General features: G+C 64.1%; 2 protein-coding genes and 1 long non-coding RNA gene across 5 annotated transcripts; 1 reads left to right on the top strand and 2 right to left on the bottom strand.

Annotated features, from left to right (window-relative positions):
* Positions 1–1,071: 1,071 nt before the first annotated feature.
* PLCD3 (phospholipase C delta 3) lies at positions 1,072–13,167 on the bottom strand. 3 transcript variants are annotated; one of them, XM_051775712.1, is made up of 16 exons: positions 12,822–13,165; positions 10,296–10,457; positions 8,974–9,202; positions 8,773–8,902; positions 8,047–8,272; positions 7,024–7,225; positions 6,532–6,676; positions 6,304–6,456; positions 6,057–6,206; positions 5,792–5,818; positions 5,053–5,212; positions 4,134–4,250; positions 3,902–4,050; positions 3,137–3,272; positions 1,754–1,903; positions 1,072–1,670 (listed from the first exon to the last, which is right to left on the bottom strand). In XM_051775712.1, exons 1-16 carry the CDS (start codon positions 12,922–12,924, stop codon positions 1,582–1,584), a joined length of 2,328 nt encoding a protein of 775 aa, XP_051631672.1. In that variant the 5' UTR covers positions 12,925–13,165; the 3' UTR covers positions 1,072–1,581. The 3 variants fall into 3 exon arrangements, with proteins under 3 accessions (XP_051631672.1, XP_051631673.1, XP_051631674.1); XM_051775713.1 differs by lacking the exon at positions 5,792–5,818 and having other exon boundaries at positions 12,822–13,167; XM_051775714.1 differs by lacking the exons at positions 1,072–1,670; positions 1,754–1,903 and having other exon boundaries at positions 3,164–3,272; positions 3,975–4,050; positions 12,822–13,160.
* Positions 13,168–17,297: 4,130 nt separating this feature from the next.
* On the top strand, positions 17,298–25,896 carry ACBD4 (acyl-CoA binding domain containing 4). Its single transcript, XM_051775719.1, is given in 12 exon segments — positions 17,298–17,437; positions 17,515–17,635; positions 17,712–17,796; positions 17,867–17,987; positions 20,138–20,251; positions 21,138–21,205; positions 21,207–21,245; positions 22,417–22,610; positions 23,814–23,970; positions 24,462–24,506; positions 24,761–24,790; positions 24,793–25,896. Coding segments are annotated over 12 exon segments (1,128 nt in total). The 5' UTR covers positions 17,298–17,367; the 3' UTR covers positions 24,877–25,896.
* LOC127465221 (uncharacterized) lies at positions 21,372–21,870 on the bottom strand. The gene is made up of 3 exons (XR_007901947.1): positions 21,721–21,870; positions 21,605–21,642; positions 21,372–21,563 (listed from the first exon to the last, which is right to left on the bottom strand). It is a non-coding gene; the product is annotated as an uncharacterized LOC127465221 (long non-coding RNA).
* Positions 25,897–26,349: the final 453 nt, after the last annotated feature.

Genomic DNA, 26,349 nt, shown 5'->3' with positions numbered 1-26,349 from the left:
GCCTGCCCTGAGGGTGCTTTGGACTCTCCCCTGCTCGGCTCTTTGCCCCCAGTTTGCTCCCTCCTCTGTTCAACTGGTTCCCTCCCTGCGGGCTCCGGAGCACGTCGGAATTCCTTCCTAAGGGCTATTTGTGCAAGTGATGCCTTGTCCCATCTCCTCCCAGACATGGAGACTCCAACCCTGCAACGGGGCGAGTGCTGAACTGAGGGGCAGCAGCCCCTGAGGATCCAGGGGGACTCAGCTCTGGCACACCCTGCTCTGCTCAGACTCCTGGGGCTCCTTCCCTGTAACGCTGGGGCTGTGGGCACCAGGAGATGCTCCATCACTGCTGCCTCAGCTGCTTTTCTCTGGAAGCATGGAAATATGGATACATGCCACCGGCATCACCCCGGGCCTTCAGGCTCCCCAGCCACCCTGGTGCCTCCACCAGCTCCCAGCTCGTCATCTTGTGCTGTGGAATCTACCAAGATAAAGGAAAAGTTTTCTCTCATGGAAAACCTTCATCCCATCGAGATACTTTGGGAAAGGAGCGCCTGGACAGCCTCCTGCCGTGTCACGAACCGTGTCCACCCAGCTCTCCGAGATGCTCCTGCCCTCCCAGCCAAAGGTTTCCAAAGCTGCACACCAAGGCCAAGACCCCCCGTCTATGCACTCCCACACCTCCCTGTCCCCGTGTGTCCGTCACCCCCTGTGGCACCACGGACCCCCAGGGTCTCTGCCCACCCCAGCCTGGACCTGCAGGGCCCCAGTGGGGACCAGGAGCCCGTCACGTCCCCCCCGGCAGCGCCATCACATCCCCCTGCTCGGGGTCCTGTGTCACCTATGCAAGTACCTTTGTGTCCCCTCTGGTGTCCCTGCTGTGCTGGGGGAGGCTGGGTGTGGGTGGGGGGCACCCAGTGGGACCCTCCCCTTGCCCTGGGGCAGGTTTGAGGGCTGTTCCCTCCCGGCTTCCGTGGGTGCAGCACCCATGGGTGCTTGGCAGCTCCCTGGGACAGTGCTGGTTTGGGGGTGGGCTCGGCCCTTATCCCCCCACAACAGGCCCTGGGGGGTGACAGGGACAGCGGGACAGGCTCTGTTAAAATAAAACCTTTATTGACTGGCTTGACCCCGGGGTATAAATGTGTGCCAGGGCAGGGGTGGGGGTGTGTCCCCAGCCGGGCACAGTGTGGCACATGGTGGCAGGGTCCCCTGGGGGACCTCGTGGTGATGGCACCGTCCTTGCAGCTGGCATCAAGCATGGCCAGGGCTGGTGACATTTGGGGGTTGCTGTCACCCCTGTGGGGTTTTCTACGGCCTGGTCACCCCATCCTGGCTGTCACAGGGACAGGGAGGGAAGGAGTAGGGCACCAGCAGACGAGGTGGCACTATGGGCACTATGGAGGGGGTCCCCCAGCCCCTTGGGTGCTGTCACCACAGGCAGGGGAGCAGTGTCACCGGGCTGTCCCCACACAGGGAGCAGGAGGGTGCCCACCCCCCGGAGGAGCACGTTGCCCCCCACGGGGGGACACGACATTCCCCGTCCCACGGGGGGACACGACATTCCCCGTCCCACGGGGACCTCCCAGGGCCCTCCCAGGGCCCTCACAGGCTCCTGCACTGGACGTGCACGAAGAGCGTGGCCGGGGACAGGGACGCGCCGTCCTTGGAGAGCAGGTGGATGTGCCGGTACCCTGGGGACAGAGGGGGCTCAGCGCGGGGCAGGGGGACCGTCCCCACCCCCGGGGGGCAGCGGGGGTGGCTCCCCATCGCCCACCTGTGCGCAGGCTGGGCAGGGGCAGCGTGAACTGCCCCACGAAGTCGTTGCAGGAGGTGCTGTCGTAGTCCTCCACCACGAAGCGGAGCAGGGCCAGCTCGGGGACCCCCACCCGGAACCGCAGCGTCTCCTCCCAGCGCGGGTTGAACCCTGCGGCACCGGGACGGGGCTGGGCGGGGCCGCCGGGGCCACCCCCCGCCCCCAGGGACCAGCCGGACCCACCCTGGCACCGGCTCGGCTGCCACCCTGCACAGGGCAGGGGGAACTGGGGCAGCAGGGGTGATACTGGGGCTGCGGTGGGGTGTACTGGGGAAAAGGGGGTTGTGTTGGACTGGGCTATACCGGGAGAATGGAGGTCATGCTGGGGCTGTGATGGGGTATACTGGGGATTGGGGGTCATACTGGTGCTGAACTGGGCTATACTGGGAGAACGGGGGTCCTGCTGTGGCCACGGTGGGGTATACTAGGGAAATGGGTCATACTGGGGGAATGGGGATCGTGTTGTGGCTGCAGTGGGACGTACTGGGGGAATAGGGGTCATACTGGGGGAATAGGGATCATACTGGTGCTAGATTGGGCTATACTGGGGGAATAGGGGTCATACTGTGGCTGCAGTGGGATATACTGGGGGAATAGGGGTCATAGTGGGGGAAAGGGGTGCTGGACTGGGCCATACTGGGAGCAGAGTGGTCATACAGGGGCCATGGTGGACTGGAGGGATGGGATCATACTGAGGGAATGATGGTCATACTGGGACTATGATGGGCTATGCTGGGGGAATGGGGGTCATACTGGGGCCATGGTGGGCTATACTGGAGGAATGGCAGTACCACTGGGGCCAGGCTGTGCTATACTGGGGGAACAGGAGTCCTCCTGCAATCAGTCTGGGCTATACTGGGGGACTGAGAGTCCTATTGGAGCTGGGCTGGGCTATACTGGGAGAATGGGAGTCATACTGGGGCTGTGATGGGCTATACTGGGGAGGATGGGCATCATACTGGGCTTGGGCTGGGTATACTGGAGGCCAGAAGGGAGCAGCACTGGTGAGGATGGGACATGCTGGGACCCTGCCAGTGCTGGGGATCAGGCTGTGCTGGGGACAGAGCACTGGGGGGCACTGGGGGAACTGGGACGTCCTGGGCACCAGTGCAGCTGGGGGTGGGTGCTGGGGGGGTGGTGCTCGAGGGACTGTCCCCCCCTGGGGATCAGGGGGCACCTGGGATGTCCCTGGGGTTTGGGTGCCCTGGGGTGTCCCCAGGGGTCAGGGTTCCCCGTGGTGCCTCTGGGTGACCTGAGGTGTCCTGGGGATCAGGGTACCCTAAGGACTGGGGGCCCTGGGGTGTCCCTGGAGATCAGGGGCCCTGGGATGGCCCCCAGACTGACCGTTGTTGAGCTTGTGCCGGGTCTGTTGCCGGGCGCAGTCGGCCGGCACCCCGTGGACCTCCACGCGCACGAAGGGATCCACGATGGAGCTGCCCTTGTCCCTGTTCAGCTTGGGCAGCTGCTGTGCCGTGATCACCTGGGGACAGGGGGCTGGGGCACCAGGGCACTGCGGGGGGCTTGGGGGGACAGGGCTGTGGGGACAGGGCTGGTGTCCCCAGGAGAGGGGATGTGGGTGGCACTTGGTTGGGACTGGTGCGAAGAGAAGGGAGGTGGTTGATGCCACCCAGTAGAAGGGTGATACCAGCTGGATTTGGGGACAGAGTTGGTGCCACCCAGGAGAAGGGACAAAGGTGGTACATGGCTGGGTGCAAGGACAGAATCGGTACCACCCAGGAGAAGGGCCATGGGTGGCACATGTCTGGGTGCAGGGGCAGGGTTGGTGCCCCCAGGAGAAGGGACAAGGGTGGTACCCAAACAGATGTGAGGACAGGGTCAGTGTCCCCAGGGGAAGAGAGGTTGGTGGCACCCAAGGAGAAGGTGTGCAGGTGGCACCTGGCTGGCCACAGGGTTGGCATCACCCTGAGGGGACATGGGTGGCAGCTGCCTGGGCAGGGGGTTGGTGTCACCCAGAAGAGACGTGGGTGGCACCTGGTTGGGAGCGGGGTTGGTGTCACCCGGGAATAGCGGCCAGGCATTGGAATGTCATGGGAGTCACCCAGTAGGGCCACGGGTGGCACCCAGCCAGGGGTCGTGGGGTGCCCTCACCCTGATGTGCAGCTCCAGGCGCCGGGACCCCTCCCCGGGGGGGCTGCGCAGGCAGGGGGGCTTCAGGACGTACCCACAGCCCCCGTTGCCCAGGAAGCGCCCGGTGTTCAGGTCCATCTCATATCCCGGAGTCTGGAAGTTGAGGGCCACTGTGGGGACAGCGGGACGGGTGTCAGAGCGGGTGACAGCTCCAGGGGGGTGCCAGGTGCCCCGGGGGGCTGGGGGGTCTCACCCAGCTGGCAGCCAGCGTTCCACATCTCCTGGGGGTTGTAGTTGGCCGAGTTCATCTTCAGCCCCAGCGGGTACACCCGGCTCAGCTGCCGGGTGTTGTACCGGACCAGCGCCGGGCCTGGGGAGGGACAGGGCTGAGCGGGGCCCGTGGGGCTGGTGTGGGGCCCCCTGTGTGCCCGGGGACAGGGACAGAGCCTGCCTGGCTGCGTGGACCCCAAAACCAGGCCCTGCGGTTCAGCCCCCAACCCTGACCTTGAACTTGGAGCCCAGACCCTGATCCCAGCTCTCAGCCCCTGGATGCTGACCTAGACCTTAATCTGAGCCCAAGATCCCAGGCCTTGACCCCACACCTTGGCTTTAGATGCCAGACCCTGATCCTGGACCTGGACTCTGACCCCACACCCTGATCCATCAGACTCCAAACCAAAACCCTGGACACTGACCCACATCCTAATCCCAACTCTAGATCCCAGACCCTGACCCCAGACATTGACCCTGGACCCCAGATCTTGAACACTTACTCAGATCTTAATCTCAGCCCTGGACCCCAGACCCTGACCTTAGACCTCGACCCTGGACCCTGACCTCCAACCCCAGACTTTGACCCCAGACCTCAGTCCCTGGACTGTGACCCAGATCTTAATCCCAGCCCCAGATCTCACCCTGGACCCAGATGCCACATCGTAAACCCTGATCCCAGACCCTGATCCTAGTCCTGTGACCCTCTGACCCCAGACTCTGCCAGCAGACCCCAGTCCCACCAGTCCAGAGCAACCCAACCAAGACCAGCGTGTCCCTGATCACCACCCCTGGACCCACCCTGGTGACAGAGCCCATCCTGCATCCCAGTGACATTAGGGGCATGGAACCACTCTGTCCCCATCCCTGCCCCATCCCTGTCCCCATCCCATCACCCTCACCCGCCTCCTTGATGAGCTTCCGTGCCTTCCTCTCGCTGAAGGAGGACATGTGGCAGGGCTGGGGGTGGCGCAGGGCCTGGGCCAGCCCGGGGAAGGGCACGGCCTGGCAATAAACCACCAGGGCTGACAGCTCCGGGGACACCTGCAGTGCATCCTTGGCCTGCGGGAGCCACCGTGGGGTCAGGGCCACCCTGGCTCTGGGGCCAACCCCCTGCCCAAGGGTCTGCAGACCCCCCCACCCTGAGAGCCTGAGAGCCCCCAAAGGGATGGAGAACCTGAGGCAATGGAATGATGGGCCGTGGGCTGATGGACAAACCAAGCATGTTGAGAACCTGAGGTCATGGAGAGCACAAGGGGGTGGACAACCCAAGATGTCAGAGACCCCAAGGTGACAGAGACCCTGAAGTGATGGGCACCCCGAGATGATGGAGAGAGGTGACAGAGACCCCTGAGGTGATGGAGAACTGAGGCAATGGAGAACCCCCCTCCAAGGTGATGGAGACCCCGAGGGATCACCCTGCAGGTGATGGAGACCCCAAAGTGAGGGGCAATCCAACATGATGGAGAACTTGAGGTGATGGAGACCCTGAAGCATCAGAAACCCCAGAAATGGAGTACTCAGCCCAATGGGAAGAGGGAGGCAGAACTGAGGGGTCCCCAGTATCAGTCCCCTCTGCTGGGCCACTCACCACCCCCACAGCACCCAACCCATCCCCCCCAGTTCCATCCCACAACCCACCTGCAGAGGTTTGATCTCCTGCAGCGACTGGAAGAGGAGAGAGCGGGGCTGCAGCGGGGTGTGCTGGCTGTGCTCACCCGCCCCAGGGCCCAGCACTGCTGGCACACTCCAGGATGCCATGGTCCTCCAGGACCACCACGACTCCATGGCCCCCCAGCACCACTGGCACGCTGTGATCCATCAGGACCACCAGGACTCCAAGGTCCTCCAGCACCACCACGATGTCGTGGTCCCCCGGCACCACAGCCCTGGGAGAGCCCCTTACCCGCCGGTTGCTTCTGTCCTGCATCTTCTCCTCCTCTTCCTCTTCCTCCTCTTCCTCCTCCTCTGGGTCCAGGAGGCAGGTGACTCCCCGAGGCTCCTGCCACGGCTCTGGCAGCTTCTTGCCCTTCACCAGGATCTTTTCCTTCAGCTGCTGTGGAAGGAAGGACCGAACTCAGGGCTCAGAGGGGACATGGGCCGAGCTCAGGGCTCAGAGGGGACATGAGGACATGGCAGGGGGGTGGCTTTACCTCCGGGGAGGGGAGATCACGGGAGTCCTGCCCCTGCAGCGGCTGCGTCAACAGCAGGTCCCCCAGGATGGCCTTCATGTGCCGGGCCATGGTGGCCTGCTGCTCCAGCCCACAGTGGTTCTCCAGGGACAGGATGACGGGGTAGGGTGATCTCTGGGCACAGGGGATGGACAGTGCTCAGCACCCGGTGTCCAGCACCCCTCCCAGTGCTTCCAGCACCCGCCTCACCTCGAAGGCCGCCCTGCGGATGCTCTCAATGACGTCGCGGAAGAGGATTTTGGAGGTGAGGGTGTGGCCGTGGTACACGACAGGTTCTCCATCAGAGCCCTCCCAGCAGTCCAGCTCCACGCAGCGGCACCCTGCCCTCAGTGCCCTGCCACCACAGCACCACCGGCTGAGTCCCCCTGTCCCCCTCGGGCCACGGGACCCCCTGGGAGCCCCATGGGCCAGGGACACCCACTTGGGGCCGGGGACACCCACTTGGGGCCGGGGACACCCACTTGGGGCCAGGGACACTCACTTGGGGCCAGGGACACCCACTTGGGGCTGGGGACACCCACTTGGGGCCAGGGACACCCACTTGGGGCTGAGGACACCCACTTCGGGCCAGGGACACCCACTTGGGGCTGAGGACACCCACTTGGGGCCAGGGACACTCACTTAGGGCCGGGGACACCCACTTGGGGCCGGGGACACCCACTTGGGGCCAGGGACACCCACTTGGCGTAGGCCTCGGTGCTGCTGGTGCCACCAATCTGGGTGCGGGTCAGGTAGGTGTTGTGGGAGGAGGAGATGAAGTAGTGGCTCAGGGGCTGGCTCATGTCCTGGTGCACCCTGGTGTGCTCCTGGTTGAGGATGTCGCCGGCAGCCGACAGCAGGTACATCATGAAGCCGTCCAGCATCATCAGGTCCTGCTGCCTGGCTGTGGGGCATGGTGGTGGCTGTCACAGAGGGCTGGCACCTAACCCTAAGCCCTAACCCTGGCAGGGTGGCACCCTGGGGACTGTCCTCACTGGGATGTTCCAGCAGTGCCATGTTCACCCCAAACCTGGGACTGTGGCACCCAGGGAATACCTAAGTTCCCTTGAGTGTCCCATCTCCATCCTGATGTCACTCGTCCTGCCAGTGCCACATTCCCCCTGGACCTGACATGGTGGCACATATGAGGTGTGGAGTTTCCCTGCCCCCTCCTCATACCCTCTGTCCTCACAGTGCCATGTTCACCCCAGTCCTGGCACTGTGGCACCCAGGAGATGTGGAGGTCCCCTTGGTGTCCCATCTCCACACTGATGTTCCCCATCCTGGCAGTGCCACATCTACCCTGAGGGTACTGCTGTGATACCCAAGAGATATGGAGGTCCTTCATCCCCACCTTGATGTCCCCTGTCCTCCTAGTGCCATGTTCATCTGGACCTGCCATGGTAGGGCCCAAGGGACACAGAGGTCCTTGGCAGTGCCACAGTCCCACCAGGGCTGGCACTGCTTCACCCAGGAGACATGGAAATCCACCTGCTACCTTCACATCCCCTGTCCCTGCAGTGCCACATCCCCCTGGGACCAGCAGGGCCACGTGTTGGATGGCTGACACCCTGGCAAGGGACACTCAGGGACAATCACCCAAGCCTTGGAGGACCCCATACCAGTTTGGAGGGGGTGACACACCAAGCAGAGCCTCATCCCCACACCATCCATGACCTCCCGTAGCTCCAGCAGTGCCTGTCCCACCCCCCGGCCCAGCCCCACCCTTGTCGTTGAGCTCGTGTTTGCGGATGATGGCGCGGGCCTGGCGCAGGCTGGAGTCCTCGCCCTGGTCCCGCAGGAAATCCCGCAGCTCCTCGGCCGACAGGACGCGATCCTCGCCCGAGTAGCGCCCGAAGAGCTCCTCCAGCTCCGGCCGCCGCAGGAGCCGCCGGCAAAACTCCTCCAGCTCCCGGCCCTCCAGCCGCTCGTTGCCCGAGTGGTCACACTCCTGACGGGACACAGGTTGGGGACAGGTTGGGGACAGCCATGGGGATGATGTCCACCCCACTGCCATGGGGAGAGGGTACATCCACCCCCTGCCTTCTCCTGCCTGGCAGTGTGTGTGATGAGTTTGGGGGTCTCAGCCGCTGGTGTGTCCCCTCTGTCCTCCCACCCACAGCCCTCAGACCCTCCAGTCCGGGATGGAGCAGAGCTCCGTGCCTCGGTTTCCCCAGGTGGAAAGGGGACCTTGGGAGATGCCTCTGGGGACAGCTCCCCATGGTGGGGAAATGTCACACCCTGGGGACCCTGGGGGCAGTGGGGAGGGGGTGGCAGCTCACCCCACCCCACCATGTGCTCCTGCTCCTGATGGGCCCCAACCGTTGGTGGTGGTGGATGGCTTTGGGTGTGAGGAGTTGGTCAGTTCTCTGCAGGAGGCAGAGAAGGAGCCAGCATTCCCTGCGGTGACAGCAGCAGGGCCAGCGGGTGGTGGACCCCTGGGATGAGTACCTTGAAGAGTTTGGAGGCATAAACATTGTCCATGTCGATGTTGAGCATCCTCAGCATGTTCTTCACCTCCTGGAAGGACATCTTGTTGTCCTTGTTCTTGTCTGCTTTCTGCAGGACCCCGTGGATCCAACTACGCTGGGTAAGGAAATCACAAACCACAGCCTGTCCCCCGAGCCCCCCCAGAGCTCCCACAAAGGATACTGGTCGAGCTTCTCCATCTGGCTCATGGCCTGCAGCCGCCCCATGAGCTTGGCGAGCCCCTGCACCCAGTGCCGGGCGTGCTCCTCGCTGCGGGCCGCCAGGTCCAGGTTCTTGCGCCGGCCCTTGAAGACGAGGGTGAAGCAGTGGCGCTCGGGGAAGGCGGCCCCGTGCTTGCGCAGCCCCTCCGACTGGTGTCCCTCGCGCACCCCCTCGACGTGCGTCACCGAGACTGCGGGGACACCGCGGGGGTGGCGATGGACCCGCTCCCTCACCACCCGCGAAGCACCCCGGCCCCTCACGGGCACCCCCGGGGACAGCGCTGGGCTCCCGCTGGTGCGGCAGTCGGGCTTAACCCGCTAATCCCGGGCGAGACAGGGGCGGTGGCCGCTGTCCCCGCGGGGATGGGCTCGGGACGGAGCTGCCTGGCGGCGCTGCCAGCGCCGGGCACCCATCCCAGACAAGAGGGTGGAAGGAGAGGGGTGACGCCGGGAGCAGGGACAGAGTCTGGCCAGGATGGAGACGGGACCTCCCAAGAGGGGTGGGGAAAGGCGGGGCCTCTGGGGGCTCGGCATGGGGTGCACTGGGAGGCACTGGGAAGCACTGGGTGCAGCGAGTTGAGGTCCAGGTCCGGGGTGGGAGTCCATGTTCTGGACTGGGGTTCATATCTTGGATGATGGTCTGGGTCCCAGGCTGGGGGTACAGGTCCTGGACTGGGGTCCGGGCCCTTGTTGGAGTTTGGGTCCTGGACTGGGGTCCGGGTGCTGGGTGGGGGTCTGGGGTCCAGTCCCAGGTGGGGATAGAGATGGGGTTTAAGTCCTGGGCTGGAGTCTGGATCCTGGGTGGGGGTCTGAAACTCAGGTGGGGTCTGGGTTCTGGGTGGGGATCCAAGTCTTGGGTGGGGGTCTGGGAATAGGGCTGTGGTCTGGGTCCAAGATGGGGGTCCAGATGGGGTTCTGGGTGCTGGGAATCGGTCTGGGTCCTGCGTGGGGGTCCAGGTCCTGAGGTAGGGTCTGAGTGGGTCTGGGTCTCACACTGGGGTCTGGATTCTGGGTGGGAGTCCAGGTTCTGGTTGTGGACTAGGTCCTGGAATGGGGTCTGGGTCCAGGGTTGGGGTCTGAGTCCTGGGTGGGGGTCTGGGTGGGAATCTGGGTCAGGATCTAGGTCCTGGACAGGGGTCTGGTCCATGGGTGGGAACCCCTGTGGGCATTGTTGTGACACTGTGCCGGTCCTGGCCCCTCCCTAGCCCCTCCCTGCAGCTTGTGGCTGTGCAGGATGTGGCCCAGCATCCCCGAGCCCCCGGGGAGGGTCCCCAGTGCACTCACAGCTCTGGGGGGAGCGGGTGCGCCTGAAGCGTCCCTCGAAGCACACGGTCACCCCGTCCTCCTGCAGGCGGAACAGCCGCTCCCGGGAGCCGCCCCTGGCCCGGACCTTCCGGAGCAGGGACCCCTGGAGCATCTGCTTGATGTCCTCGTCCTCCGTCAGGCCTGTGGGGACCAGCCACGGGCTGCTGGGGGGCACTGGGGGCGTTTGGGGTACTGGGGGGTGCTGGAGGTTCTCAGGCTGTACTGGGGGTGTGGGGTGGGAGTGAGGGGGGTCAGTGCACATCTGTGTGCACATCTGCACGTGTACACTCCTGCACTTCCCATGGCACGGGACAGGTGGCACAGGACAGACATGATGCCATGGGACAGGATGGAATTGGATGGGACAAGCTGGAATTGGATGGGACAGACACAATGGGACAGAATGGCACAGCACGGGCATGGGATGGGATGGAGGGGTGGGACAGGACAGGGTGAGATGGACAGGAGAGGGTGATGGGATGGGAAATATGTGACACAACGTGACTACAGATGGGACAGGATGGGACAGGTAAGATTGGACAGGACAGGGTGGGGCAGACTGGACTGGATGGGGCAGGGTGGGCAGGACAAACATGACATGACAGGACAGGACAGGACAGGACAGGATGGGACAGGGCAGAAAGGGCAGGATGGGACACGATGGGATGAGGAGATGGGACAGGAGCAAGTTGGAATGGGACAGGGCAGGCAGGAGCACTGTGTGCCTGTCTGAGGGGACACAGTGACACAGCCCAGTGACAGCCCAGCTGCCAAACCCCAGCCAGGCTGCCCAGATCCCGTGTGGAGGGCGTCAGGACGGTGCCAGCAGCAGAGCCCAGGCTGGGAACAATGACGGGGTGGCCTCGGGGGACTCAGGGCCCACGCCCCAGCCGGGACTTTTCCATCTATCCACAGAGTGGTTATTTCCTCCCTTTTTTGTTTTGGCAGCCACTCCAAACAGCCCCAGCGGCCGTGTCCCTCTCCGGCTGGAGATCCCTCTCCTGGGCTGGGAAAGAGCCCTGTGGGGCTCACAGGGAACATCCCGAGCTGGCCACGGACTTGGAGATGTGACCACCAGCTGCCACCCCCTCCCGTGAGGTCACATCCTGCCCAAGGTGCAGGACTGGGGGCAGGTACAGGGACACGGGTGCACAAGCACATGGATGCACAGGTGGATGGATACCCGGCTGTATGGACACATGGATACAGGTGTGTGGGCACAGAGATGGACACAGGGATTGTCAAACACATGGGCACAGGTGCATGGATTCATGGACTCATGGATGCATGGACACATGGATGCACTGATACATGGATATATGGATGCATGGATATAGACATGCAGGGATGTCTGGATACATGGATATAGAGCTGCAGGGATGTATGGTACATGGATGCACTGATGCAAGGACATACAGACATGTGAATGTTCAAGTAAACGGATGCACAGGTGCATGGATGCATGGATACAGGCCCATGGACACAGATGGTCAGTCACAGGTGCACCTGGACATAGGGATGCACTGATACATGGCCCCATGGATATAGAGATGCAGGGATATGTGGACATATGGATACATGGATGCATAGACAGCTGTGCAGCTCCAGGCCCACGGCCCCGTGTCCAAAGCAGCCTGAAGCAGATCCATCCCTGCCCTCTGTACCCACCCCAGATCCAGCCGCTCCCGTGGGTGCCCCCTGACCTTCCCACGCACCCACTCCCCCTGCACACACCCCGTGGGCCAGAGGGCCCCGGGCCAACAACACCCTGGGCAGCACCCTTGGGTGGGGAAACTGAGGCAGGGCCTTGGGGACAATAAACACACTGAGTGGGGGGCTCCTGTCACCTGTGATGTGGCCAAACCCTGACCCCGTTGCCCCTCAACAGCTGGGGTGATACACAGATACTCTGGGCTGCCTTGGGGACCCCTCCCAGCCACAGGGACCCTTCCCTGATGTGGGGGAATCCATCCACCCCGGGAATGGCCCCTGCCATGGGGACCCATCCCTGCCAGTGGGGACCCCATCTACTCTGGGGACAATCCCTGCCATGGGGGCCCTCGTGGCTTTATGGACCCCTCCCCACAGCAGGACCTCATCCAGCCATGGAGACCATTCCCTGGCTATCCTGGGGATCCCAGCCCTGCCGGGGGTGTCCCCTCCCTGCCATAGGAGTCCTCCTCCTTTCCATGGGGGCAAGGGAGGGGTCTTCCATGGGAGGTCTTCCAAGACAAGACCCTCTCTCTGTCATGGTGTCCCCTCCCTGCCATGCAGGCCCCCATCCCCTCTATAAGAGACCCCTCTGCCGTGGGGGACTCTCTCCGTCATGGGGGTTCCCCTCCCTGCCATGGGGGTCTCTTCCCTTCCGTGGGGGACTCGTTCCTGCCATAAGGGTCCTCACCCACTTCAGGAACCCTCCTAGCCACCGAGATCCCTCCCGGCCCCCATCTGGCACAGCCCCCCCGGAGTTTCTGCCCGGCTCCCCCCGGTCCTCCCGGGACTCACCCATTTTCTTCAGGGCTCTCCCGGACCGCCGGGAGCCACCGGCACCGTCCGACGGGGCGCGGGGCTGCTCGGCGGCGGGACGTGCCTTCCTGCCGCAGATCATGGTGCAGGACCCCCGGGCCGGTACTCCCGGTGTCCCCGGTGCCCTCGGTGCTCCCGGTAACCCCGGTGTTCCCGGTACCTCGCTACTCCCGGTGCCACCGACGCCCCGGTGCCTGCAGTAGTTCTGGTTGTCCCGGTGCTCCCGGTGCTCCCGGCCGGTGCAGCCGGGCTGGGCGGTGGCGGAGGTCGGCGCTGGGGCTGGACTGGGGCTGGGCGGCCCCGCCGGGACCGGGGCCGGCCTCGGGGAGGGACCGGGAGGAGCCACATCGCGGGCAGGGCCGCGTTAACCGTTTGTGCCGGTGGGGGACGGGGCCGCTCCGGGACGGGGCTGCACCGGGGCTCGTTCCGCACCGGGAACGGGCCAGAGCAGCCCCGGGGATTCGTTCTGCACGGCGGGTCCCGCTCTGCCCGAGGGGCCGGGCCGAGACAGACGGGGACTCCCCATTGCCCAGCCAAGGGACACCCCGCTCTGCCCGGGGGCACGGCTGCCAGTGCTACCCCGGTACCGCCGGTGGGGACCAGGGGATCCCTTCCACCATCTGGGGGACCTGGGCACACAAGGGACCCCTTCTGCCGTCACACCCGGGGACAGAAGGGACCAAGGGACCCCCTCTGCCCTCGCACTGGGGACCCAGTCCTGCCGTGCCCACTCGGTCCCCAACCCATGGGCCTGGTGGCACCAGGGCTGAGGGGTTGCAGGCAGGTGCTGGAACCCCCAGGTGACTGTCCCTGCTGGTGGGACAGCAGCGGGAACCAGGGAGTGGCAGCAGCATGAGCTGGGCAGTGCCAGTCCCAGAGTCCCACACGTGTGTGCAGGTCCTTACGTGTGTGTGTGTGTGTGTGTGTGTGTGTGTGTGTGTGTGTGTGCGTGCAGCCATGTGTATGTGCAGCCACAAACACACATATCACAGGATCCCTGAGGTTGGAAAAGCCCCCCAAGATCATCCAGCCCAACCTGTGACCCATTCCCACCTTGTCACCAGCCCAGAGCACTGAGTGCCATGTCCAGTCCTTCCTTGGACACCTCCAGGGATGAGGACTCCTTGACCCCCCTGGGCAGCCCCTTTCAGTGCCTGACCACCTTTTCCATGAAGAAATTCTTTCAGATGTCCAACCCGACCCTCCTCTGGCACAGCTTGAGGCCGTTCCCTCTCCTTCTGTCACCTGTTGCCTTTTTACACACCTTTCCCACAGCCACCACTTGCTGAGGGTGGGTGGGGAGGGAGGGATGGGTGGCCACAGGCTTCTTCCAAAAATCCACGGTGTCCAGGAGAGCAGGGAGGCCTGGCCAGGCTGTGGGGACCAGGAGCTGCAGGACAGGGAGAGGAGGTGACTTTCTCTAGGGTCAGTGTGGCAGCAGCACGGCCAGACCCTGGGTGGGACAGTTGGGCAGCCAGGGGTGACAGCTGGGCAACTTAGAGCAACATCTGGGCAGCATCTGGGCACCCTGGGGCAACACTGGGGCACTCTGGGGCAACTTCTGGACCTCCTGGGTGATCTCTGGTTGTCCTGGTGAAACATCTGTACATGCAGGGCAACGTCAGGGCACCCATAGCAGTGTCTGGGCACTCTGGGGGATATTGGAGCATCCTGGAGCAACATCTGGACACCTGGAGCAACACCAGAACACCCTGGGGCAACTTCTGGGCATCCTGGTTGATCTCAGGTGATCCTGGAGCAACACCTGTACATGCAGGGCAGCACCCAGGCATTTTTGGGCTGAGTGATACCTGTGTACCTCAAGCAACATTTGGACAGCCAGAGCAACACCTGGGCGTTCCTGGGGCAACGTCTGGTTACCCAAGAGCAACATTTGCACCTGCAGGGGAGCATTTGGTCAGCCTGGGCATTATCTCAGGGCTGCTGTTCAAGACCTGGGCAACTCACACAACATCTGGACACCTGGGGGCACATCTGGGCAGTCCCTTGGCTGTGTTCCTGAATACCCTGGGGACACGGGGGCACCACAGTCCCCCCAAAAAATTCACTTGCAACCCCATAACCGGGCTCTGCTCCAAGTTCTCTTCCTCCCATGGAAATTGCATTCCCGGGAATTCAGCAACAGATGCCCCGACCCGGTGAAATGAACCGGGATAAACACCCCTCGCTGCAAAATCCACAGCACAAACAAATCCCGGTGCGATTCCCCCTCTCCCCGCCCGCAGCGTTGCTATTTTCTCCCGCCCGCCGGCGAGTTGGAAAGGATCCCATGGAAAACAGCATTCCCGGCCGCTTATAGCACAGCACGTGTGCCGTGAATCAGCGCTCGGGATTCGGGGCTGGATTTGCCGGGAGTGGGAGCCAGCGAGGCCTTGTGGCCGTTCCGAGCAGGAATCCTGAGTCAGAGCTCGGAAATGGCCGGGGCTTTAAAAGGCTTTGCTGATTTTATTTGTTGCGTCTCTTATTTATTTCATTTTATTTATTTATTTATTTACCTTCAATTTTTAGAAAGGAAACGTTTCTCCAGGGGTTGAGGGATGGGATTTAGGGGAGTTTGGGGGGGTGGGGCGTTGGCCCTACTTGGATTTGGGATTTGGAGAGGGGACTAAGGTTGAAAAACTGGGGTGTGAGGCAACGATGGGGCTGCTGAAAGCTGCTCTGCACCCCAATCCCAGAATCCAGCCCTGGGAGAACACGGGACCCAGGCAGTCCTCAGGGCACCCCAGAACATCCCACATCCCCAGGGCATCTCATACCTCCAGGGACATGTCCCCATGTCCCCATGTCCCCATGTCCCCACAGTGCCCTGCCTTCAAGGAAAGCCCTCACAGCAGAGGGGGAAGGAGAAGAGAAGGAGGAAAAGCTTCACCTCGGGGACCCCAAATTCTGCCCCTTCCTCACTATCATAATTAATAAAGTTGGATGATAATAATTAACAGTGGATAAAAGTATACACTGGATAAAAGTAACAGTGGATAAAGCTGGATAATAATTAACAATTGCTCTGCCTGAGCCAGATGTTCCCACTCTGCATGCACTGGGACTGTGCCCCTGGCCAAGGCCCCCACGCCACTGTCCCAGCACCACATCCCAGTTCCCCAGTGCACTGTCCCAGTACTTCATCCCAGTTTCCCAGTGCAGTGTCCCAGGCCCCTGGTCCATCCCCCTGGGGGGGATGCATTGTCCCCATGCCTGGTATCATCCTGATCATGGAATCCCAGAATGGTTTGGGTGGGAAGGGACCTTAAAGATCCCCCCATTCCCACCCCCTGCCATGGGCAGGGACACCTTCCACTACCCCGAGTTGCTCCAAGTCCCATCCAGCCTGCCCTTGGACATTTCCAGGGATAGGGCAGCCACAGCTTCTCTGGGCAACCTGTGCCAGTGTCCCAGACAATAGCTGTGCCCTGGCACTTCCCACCCACCCTGTCCTGCTGCACAGCCCAGGGGGGTGAACATCCCAGTGTGCTGTCCCCAGGCACTGTCCCTGGGCCTGGTGCAGAGTCACAGAGCACTGGAGCACTGTCCCACTGCACTGAACCATTGCACTCTCCTGTCCCACTATCCCTCTCTCCTGTGTTCTATCCCACTATCCCATGCCCTATCCTGTTCCCTGTCCCACTATCCCACTCTCCCTGTCCAACTATCCCACTCTCCCTGTCCCACTCTCCCTGTCCCACTATCCCAGTCCCCTGTCCCACTATCCCAGTCCCCTGTCCCACTATCCCAGTCCCTGTCCCACTATCCCAGTCCCCTGTCCCACTATCCCGCTCTCCCTGTCCCACTATCCCTGTCCCACTATCCCAGTCCCTGTCCCACTATCCCAGTCCCACTATCCCAGTCCCTGTCCCACTATCCTGCTCCCTGTCCCACTATCCCTGTCCCTGTCCCACTATCCCAGTGCCTGTCCCACTATCCCAGTCCCTCTATCCCGCTCCCTGTCCCACTATCCCAGTCCCACTATCCCTGTCTCCTGTCCCACTATCCCTCTCCCCTGTCCCACTATCCCTGTCTCCTATCCCACTATCCCGCTCCCTATCCCACTATCCCTGTCCCTGTCCCACTATCCCGCTCCCTGTCCCACTATCCCTCTCCCCTGTCCCACTATCCCAGTCCCTGTCCCACTATCTCTGTCCCCTGTCCCACTATCCCTCTCCCCTGTCCCACTATCCCAGTCCCACTACTCCTCTCCCCTGTCCCTGCAGTTCCGCCCATCCCCGCAAGGCGGCGCCGGGACCGCCCCCGCACCTGCACCCACTCGCCGGCAGGGGGCGCGCGCACCGCGCTCAGCGCCGGGAGCGGGGGGGAAGGGGCGGGGCGTCCCATCCGGGGAGCGGGACGCTGATTGGAGGGGCCGATGAAAGGCGAGGGGTGATTGGGCGCGGCGCGCTGGGGCTGATGTAAGGCGGGCGCTGATTGGCCCTGAGTGGCCCCACACGGAGAGGGACCCGCACGGTGCCGGTGCCGGGGTCGGTGCGGGGCTGGGGCCGGTCCTGCTCCCACCATGGAGGAGCCGAGCTGCGGGGCGCAGTTCCGCGCCGCCGTTCAGGTGATCCAGGGGCTGCCGCGGAGCGGTGAGTAGGTGGGGGGGCCGGGGCCGGGGCCGGGCGGCCGCGCCGCCGGGGCGGCCCCGCTGAGCCGTGTCCCGCAGGGGCGTACCGGCCCTCCTACGAGGAGATGCTGCGCTTCTACAGCTACTACAAGCAGGCGACGGCGGGGTGCTGCCAGGGCCCGCGGCCCGGCTTCTGGGACCCCATCGGCCGGTACAAGTGGTAAGAGCGGGGCATGTCCCGGTTGGTCCCGGGCCGGGTCCCGGGCCGGGTCCCGCTCACCCGCCCGGCCCCGCAGGGACGCGTGGCACAGCCTGGGCAGGATGTCCAAGGAGGAGGCGATGGCCGCGTACGTGGCGGAGATGAAGAAGGTGGCCCAGAAGGTAACGGGGCGGGCGGCGGGGCCGGGCCGCGCTGCCGGGGCCGCCCGTGTCCAGCCGCGTCCCTCCGCAGGTCATCGACACCGTGCCCATGGACGAGACCACGCAGGAGATGTTCCGCTACTTCGAGCCGCTCTACGAGGTGATCCACGACATGCCCCGGCCCCCCGAGTTCTTCTTCAAGAGGAAAGGGGGTGAGTGGGAGCTGCTGCGCTCCGGCTGTGCCCAGCGCATCCCTCCCCTCTGTGCTCCCGTCCTGGCACAGCGCTGCTGCTGGTCCCTGCTTGGGGCTGCACCGGGACAAACAACACCTCTGGGCTCTGCTCTGCCCCGGGGCACATCCTGCTGCTGCTCCCTGAGGGATGGGGGACACCACATCCCACCTGACCCCCCTGCTGTGGCACAGCTGCTGCCGAGGGGCTGTTTGGGCACCCCAGACAAGTGTCCTGTTGTGTGACACGGGTGTCTCTTCAGTCTGGGCTCTCTCTCTGCGAAACTTCGCAGTGAGAGTTTGAGATTTGGCTTCCAAGTGCCCCTTGGCCCCAATCCCTGTAAACAGTGGAGCAGGGATCAGCTCTCAGGGAAGCTGTGCTTTTCCTTGGCTCTGGCTCACCTCCAGGTCATCTGATGTAAACACCTGGATGGACCAGCCAGTTTTTGTGTGGAGTGGATGTGGAGAAACTGGGGTTGAGAAATGGGATTATTTAATCCAGGCTGTGCTAGAGGAGAATCCTTCCCAGCCCTTTCCATGCCTCTGGCTGCTGCCTCGTGCTGGGAGGGTGCTGGGGGCCTGTCCCACCCCTGGCTCTGGGCTGTCCTGGGTGTATCTGACTTGTGAGGAGCACCCAGGGAGCGAGGGGCTGATGTGGGGGCTCAGAGAGGTGTCAGCTGTGCCGTGTCACCAGTGGGTCAGCTCAGCAGCACAGGAGTTTTCAGGGCATTTTCACAGCGGGTGTGTGAACTGTCAGTGCTTTGGGAGAGCCATGACAAACAGACTCATTCCCTGCCTGTCCCCAGGCTGTCCTGTGCCTGACAGCTCCCTGCTCCCAACAGGGATGCTGAAAACACGCAGCCTGTAAGGCTTGGCTTCAGGGTGGCCTCTCCTTCCCGTGGTACCCAGGTGCTTTGTTCTCCATGGGGATGCTGAATCCCTTTAAAAGGCAAACAGGCTCAGTTTCTCACTGGACTGTAGAAGCTAGGTCTAAACTCCTGGTCATTATCCACTTGGGAGTGTCACTGACAGGTGCCACTGTCCCTTAAATCTAAACCTGGCGGTGCCCATGAAGCCAACGAGCCCAGGGTGGCTGGGACAGTGTGTAAAGCACTGAACTCCTGCAGGTGTGTTGGGTAATTTGTGTTAAAGCTTCCCCCACCCACCTTCAGCCTGTGGGATTGCAGCTTTGGTTGCCCTGACCCAGAGCAGAGAGGGGATTTCAGAGAGCAGAGCGTGGCAGGTGCCTCCGGCAGGTGCTTTTGGGGGACAGAGGTGAGAGTCTGGGCAGGTTTGGTTTTGTTTGGTTACAAACATCGTAAAGTGGCCCTTGGACCCCAAATCTTGGGTGGCTCCAGGTCCCAACAGATCTCCAGTGAGTCGTGCTTTCACCAGAGTGACCCTGGAGCCGGGTCTGTCCAGGTGCTGTGCTGTGGGAGGTGACAGGACCCTGCCTGACCTTACCCTGCAAGGTCACAGCCTACCCTGGGGAGACATTAGGGAATGGTGACAGCCCTGGAACGGGGCAGCCCTGGCACTAACCCCTGTGTGGGGTGGGGGCTGCCCTTGCCCCTTCAGTGGGCTCTGGGGGTCCTGTGTTCTGCCGTGATGGCAAAGGCAGGTTGGGAACAGCAGAGAAGTGCAGGCAAGGAGCAGCAGGGGAACATTGCCACACACCTGCCTGCCCAGGAGCAGGGATCAGAGTCCTGGGAACTGCTGGAAGCAGGGCTGGGATTAACCCCACAGGCCCCACGGGGCAGTGGGAAGGGCTGGGGCCCCATCAGGAAGTTCTTCTTGGGGTGTTGCTGCCCAGACAAGGCTCTTGCAGCCAGCACTTCTTGCGTGAGGCTGTTTGTTGGGGTGGGTTGTGCCATGGGCCGTTGGCCCTGCCAGGGGACAGGACAGTCACCTGGCAGTGTTCACCCAGCTGTTACCCAGCACTGATCCCTCTGCCTGCTGCCTCGGGGGGGCTCAGGGACACCCCTGCCACCCCCGGGTGGTCTGTGTGGGGCAGACCCTGCTGGCTGGTTTAGATCATGTTGGTTCCTGGGCAGCAGTGCTGAGCCCAGCCCAGAGCCAGTGCTGGCAGGACACCACAGCACGTTAATCCTGTGCCTGTTCCCCTCCGTGCAGACAGTGGAGAACAGCCAGAGGGCCCCGTCCAGGATGTGCCAGGGAGCAGCCCGGCCCCGGAGTGCCCCGAGGATGCCCTGCCCGGGGAGCAGCAGGGCGGGCAGCACGTGCCAGGTTGGTCTCCCCTGGTGTGTCCAGCACCCGGCAGACACCCCGTGGAGGAGGCACTGGGGCTGGGCCTCCACCCATCTGCAGAGCTGTTGGCTTCAGGCACCTCTGCTCCAGCCCTGCCCGTGTTTCCAGGCAAACTGGGGCTCTGCTTGGGTCCCGCTCTCCATGCTGGAGGAACCCTGGGTGTGAGGATTGACTCTGCCTCGCTGTACCTCTGCAAAGGGGTCTAAACTGCAGGAAGCAGGGGAGGGTGTTTCCCCGTGGTCTGGGAAACCATCACCCTGCAAGGTCCATGATCCATGTGAGGATGTTCTCCCCTTGGCTCAAGCCAAGCCCACCCCTTCCTTGGCACTGGGATTCCTGGCTCAGCCCTGGCTTTCCTCACACAACCCTCATGCACTCGCCCACGGCCGCCCTGTGCCCCCCTCGAGGGGCCCCTGGCTGTGCCCCGGCGTGGGCAGGAGGTGGGCAGGGTGCTCCCTCCGGGGAGGTCCCTCCCGCCGCTCCAGCCTTTCCCCCAGGAGCAAATATGGTCACGGAGCAGCGTCCCGGCTGTGCCCTCCCCGGAGCAGCGGGGCTGGCAGTGCCCGGGGAGCCGGGCAGGGTCCCTGTCCGTGTGACAGAGCACGCTGCTGCCCCGGGGCTGGGGGGTTGTATGAACAGGACACTGTGGGCAGGAGAAGGGGGAATTCAGTCCTTGGAATCACAGCCGTGATCTGGGTGTGTTAACAGAGCCAATTCCCTCCCTCTCCGCGCCTCAGCTTCCTCCTCCTGCCGCCTCCCCCTGTGCACACAGGCTCCTCCTTGTCCACCTGGGGACCTGCTGCCCCTGAGACATGGCCAGAACCCCCTGCCCTGCCCGTGGCTGAGCCAGGTGCTTCCCTTGCAGGAGGTGGGCTGGCTCCTGCCCCCGAGGGGCTTGAGGGCAGCCAGGTGACCAGTGACTCCGAGGGGGACATCGTACTGCGACACCCTGGAGCAGGGGGAGCCCGAGAAGGTAACGGGGGCTGGGGAGTGCTGGAGGCTTTGCCAGCTGCCAGCCCTGCCCTGCCTGGGCTGCACAGGCACATCTGCAACTGCACAGACACACCCTCACACTGCACAGACACACACCCCTCACACTGCACAGACACACCCTCACACTGCACAGACACATCCCCCACACTGCACAGACACCTCCACACTGCTCAGACACCTCCACACTGCACAGACACATCCCCACACTGCTCAGACACCTCCACACTGCACAGACACATCCCCACACTGCTCAGACACATCCCCACACTGCTCAGACACCTCCACACTGCACAGACACCTCCACACTGCACAGGACACATCCCCACACTGCTCAGACACCTCCACACTGCTCAGACACCTCCACACTGCACAGACACCTCCGCACTGCACAAACACCTCCACACTGCACAGACACCTCTGCACTGCACAGACACCTCCACACTCTGCACAGACACATCCCCACACTGCACAGACACCTCTGCACTGCTCAGACACCTCCACACTGCACAGACACATCCCCACACTGCACAGACACCTCTGCACTGCTCAGACACATCCCCACACTGCTCAGACACATCCCCACACTGCTCAGACACCTCCACACTGCACAGCTCTCCTGGCTCTGCTCAGGCACTGCCATCCTGGGAGCCCAGCAAGCCTCACTGTGTTGGCACCCAGTGCACCTCTGTGCTTCGTGTCACTCCTGGAGCCTGTTCCCTGTCACCAAGGGGAGGCTGAGGAGCCTCCCCAGCCCCCCTCATTTCTTGGTTCTGACTCTGGGGGCACCTGAGTGAGACCCACGGCCCCACACGGTCCAGTGCTGCCACTTTGACTGCACTCCTGCCACTCCTCCCTGCTGCTGCCACCTGGTTTGGCACTTGAGGTGTCCACTGTGGACAGGAGGAGGAAGCCCCCCCTCTTTTGCCATCTGGAGCCTGGGCACCTCACTTCCCTCAGGTTCTAGAGCTCTGTCACCTCCCAGACTGGGTGCTGACTGGTGTTACCAGTGGGATTCAGCTTCACTCAGCCACACCCCCCACCACCACAAGGCAGAGAGGGGCACCACCACTGCCCTGGCATCACCCACCGTGCCCCCCAGCCCCAGGGAGGGCAGTGGGGTCTCAGGGCCCTTCTTCTCCCCCCTCACACAGGCTGGGGGGCCGCAGGGCCTCACCCCAAATGGCATCCAGGCCGGGGCTGAGCCCCTGGAGCCCCGTGGTGCTGGGCAGGGGCTGTGGGGCGAAGGCAGAAGACCCGAGGGGAGCAGCAGCACTGACCTCGGAACCCTGGGCTCCCAGAGAGGTGGGTGCAGCCTTGGCCCCTTCCTGCTGCTCCCCCCCTGCAGGCAAGGCTGGCCTGGGGGGCTCTGGGGTGTGAGGGGGTGGCAGGGGCTGCCACCACTCACAAGGGACCAAGTTTGGCTCCAGCACCCAGGGGTGGGTCATCTGTAGCTGCAGGAAGCCCTGAGTGTCCCCTCTAAGCACCCCTTGGTCCCCAAGTGTGGTGGCTTTACCCCTCCAGGACACAGCCCCTCCGCTGCCTGTTCCTCACAGTGGTACTAAATTGTCCAAATTTGGAGAGTGTTCTGCTGGCCTCTCCAGCAGCTGGGCAGGGATAGAGGATTCCCAGCTCCCCCTCTATCCAGCTCCTGCCAGTGGTCCTGTGGCTCCACTGGTGACTTTGGATGTGGTGGTGCCAGGGGTGAGCTCTCCCCCAGGAGGGTGGGAGGTGAAAACTGGGCCCTGTGCCCCTGGAGGTCTTGGGGACACCGTGTTACTGTGGTGCCACCCACCACTGCTGCCAGTGTCTGGGGGGCACCACCTCTGCTGTGGAGAGGGGACAAGGAGCCTCCTGCCACCCTCTGTGCTGTCCCCAGATGCATTTGGAGCTTGCTGCTCCAGGGTGGCATTGCAGGGGTGGTGTCATCACCTTACCTGGGCACAGCCACCTGTCTCACCCTTCCTGTGTTACTGTTCCCACAAACTGGGCTGCTTGACCTTGGGAGTGAAGCTGTACCGAGCTGATCTGGCCAGGCTGGGCTGTCCCTGGGTGCTGCACTCAGGGGGTGGCAGCGAGTCCCTGCCTGTGCCCCGCTCACAGCACAGACTGCCCAGGGCTTTCCAGGCTGGTTTGGGGCCCGAGGGTGGGCGGGGAGGCAGCTTTAGCAGCGAGGGGTCCTGCCTGGTGCTGGGTGTCCTGCCTGTGCCGGGTGACACAAGGTGACCCATGTGCACCACTGCACCTGCCACATCAGCGGGCTGGAGGTCACCCACTGCCACCACCACTGCTGGGGGGGCCATGGTGGCCCGTGTCCCTGGGGACAGCCCCAGTGCCACAGGACTGTGGGGCTGCTGGGCTGGGCTGGGCTGGGCTGGGCTGGGCTGGGCTGGGCTGGGGCAGCCGTGGTGTGGGCAGCGTGTGGCACTCCATGGGAGCCCTTACCTGCTGCCAGTGCAGGGTGGGCTGTGCCAGCTCCGGGTCTCCTTGGGGGGCTCGAGGTGGTGCCCAGCCTGCCCTGCCACCCGTGTGCCCGTCTCTGTGCCCCCAGATCCCCGGGCCACCGCGGGGGAGCAGGACCTCGGAACACCGCCGAGCTCAGCCCGGAGCTGGAGGCCCACGTGGCCAGCGCGGTGCAGGCCCTGCAGGAGGAGCTGCGGCGGGTGCGGGAGCGGCTGAGCCGGCTGGAGACGCTCACCTGGGCACAGGTACCCGCCGGGGGGCCGGGACACCACCCCGGGCCGGCAGGGCGGGGACACCCCGGGGTGTGGTGGCACCTCCCGGCAGGGCCGAGGCTGATCTACCCCACAGTGCAGGCAGGGAGCTGCTGCTCCCTCATTCCCACCGGCCCTCCCTCCATTCCTGCTGCTCCCCATCATTCCCACTGTCCCCATCATTCCCACTGTCCCCATCATTCCCACTTCCCTCATCATTCCCACTTCCCTCATCATTCCCATTTCCCCCATCATTCCTATTGCCCCTGTTATTCCCACTGGCTCCCCATTTCTGTAGCCCTCATCGTTCCCATTGCTCCCCTCATTCCATTGACCCCGGGGTCCTGGCCCAGCTGTGCCATTGGATCCCTCACAGGAGCCCCACATGGGCTCCCTTCAGCCCCCTTCCCTCCCTGTCCCGGGGTGCAGGCACTGGAAGGGGGTGCCAGCCCCACCCACACCCCAGACCCTGTCCTGTCTTGCAGGGGGACACGGCTGGGACAGACCCCGACCCAGCACTTGCTCCGCAGGTGAGTTGGGGGTGAGGCAGCACTGTGGGGTGGCCCTGCTGTCTCACCACCCACCCCATGGCCCCCGGGGGCCTGGAGACACAGCGGGGGGCAGGTGACATCCTAGGGACACGTCCCCAGCCTCCAGACACCGGGGACGGTGCTGATGCTCTCCAGAGGAGGGATGTGAAGGACCACCAAGCAGCGGAGGGCTGGGGCGGGGGGGTTTGGTGACCTCTGTCCCCCCCCCCGCCCCCCTTTCTGTCCCTCACCAGGTGACGTCCCCGTGGCCCCTGACCGTGTCCCGCCCCGCACGCTGCTCTTCCTCGCCACCACCTGGCCCTTCCTCACCCAGTGGCTGCTGCGCCGCTGGCAGGGCAGGAACAGGTGACCAAGAGGTGCCTGGCACGGCCCCGCTGCCACCGCCATCCTACCCCACCCATCCCGCTTGGCACCAGCCGGGGGAGCTCCGCGGACCCATCGCATCACCAGCCACGGGGGCTCCGCGGGCGGGACCCACCCCGGGCGGGGGAGCCCCCGAGAGCCACCAGCGCCACCACTGTCACTCAGGGCCAGCCCCGAGGGGAGCGGGGCCGGGATCGCTTGGGATCCACCCGGGATCTGGGGGATCCCATCCACGCACAGCCGGACCAGCCCCCGGACACGGCGGGGCGCTGGGGCACCATCCGAGCCTGCCTCGATTAAAGTTGCCTTTTCGGAGCAGCCCGCTGCCTGTGCCCTGTGGGGGAGGGGATGGGGCCCCGCGGCCTGGCCTGGCCACACACTGTCCCCAAATGGTCACACACTGTCCCCAAATGGTCACACACTGTCCCCAAATGGTCACCCTCTCTAGCCGGGCCACCTGCCCTGGCCAGGCCACCCCACTGTCCCCAGCTGGCCACCCACCGCCCCCTCCATATCAGAGGCCCCGGTGGCAGCTGCCCTGGTCTGTCCCCAGTCCCCAACCTCCCCCCAGGCCGGGTCCCATCCCCGGGCCAGGGGGGTGGCGGTGCCACCGCGGGGCCCTCCGGTGCCACCAGGCCCCTGCCAGCGCCACCCCTGGGCCGGGGGGTTGGGCAGGGCAGGTGACACAGCGGGTGACACAGACATACAGACACCACCACCGTGTGTCCCACAGCGGACCCTCCTGTCCCCCTGTTCTCCCCCGCCCCCCCCAAGGCCGTGGGGCCCCCCGAGCTCAGCCCCGCCCCCGGACGTGGGGCCCAAGGGAGACATCGCCAGTGGGGGTGGCAGGACCGGGACTGGGGCCAGGGCCAGGACTGGGCCAGGGACCGGGACGAGGCCCCGCTCCGCCTTATCCCTCCCCACTCCAGGCTTTGGGAGCGCAGCCCGCGCCGGCCCTGGGGAAAAAAAAAAAAAAAAAAAGGGACGCGGCGCCTTTAAGAAGGGACTTCTTTCCGCTGAGGTTTGTTTACATCTCCCTCCGCCGCTGCAGCGATCGCCGCACCCATCGCAGCCCCCGGATCCTTCCGCCCGCCCCCTCCCCCTCCAGCCCGGCACCCCCCGGGCCCACCGGGCACCCCCCCACACCTCCCCGGAACCCCCCGGGCCCCGGGGGGCTGTGCCGGGGCGGACGGTCGCGGAGCCGCAGCACCGCCCGCGGGCCCCTCCGCCCGTTGCGGGGACTCCTTTCGGGGCGGTCCCACTGCCGGGCCGGCGGGGGTGGGGGGGCGCGCGCCTGAAGGTCGCGGGGCCGCGCACGGGGAAGCGCCCCCCTCCCCGCGCGCGTGGTACGGCCCGGTCCCACCTCCCCGCTCGCGATTGGCTGCGCCGCGCGTGAGTGACGCCCGCCTGCGCCAATCCCCGGCCAATCCCGAGAGGGGGGCGTGCCCCGGCGCGCGAC

Source organism: Manacus candei, unplaced genomic scaffold, assembly GCF_025592945.1.
Source record: "Manacus candei isolate 608988 ecotype Guabito, Panama unplaced genomic scaffold, ASM2559294v1 h1tg000340l, whole genome shotgun sequence".
NCBI lineage: Eukaryota > Metazoa > Chordata > Aves > Passeriformes > Pipridae > Manacus > Manacus candei.
The sequence above is the reverse complement of the archived record's forward strand: the minus strand, read 5'-3'. Positions and strand labels throughout refer to the sequence as shown.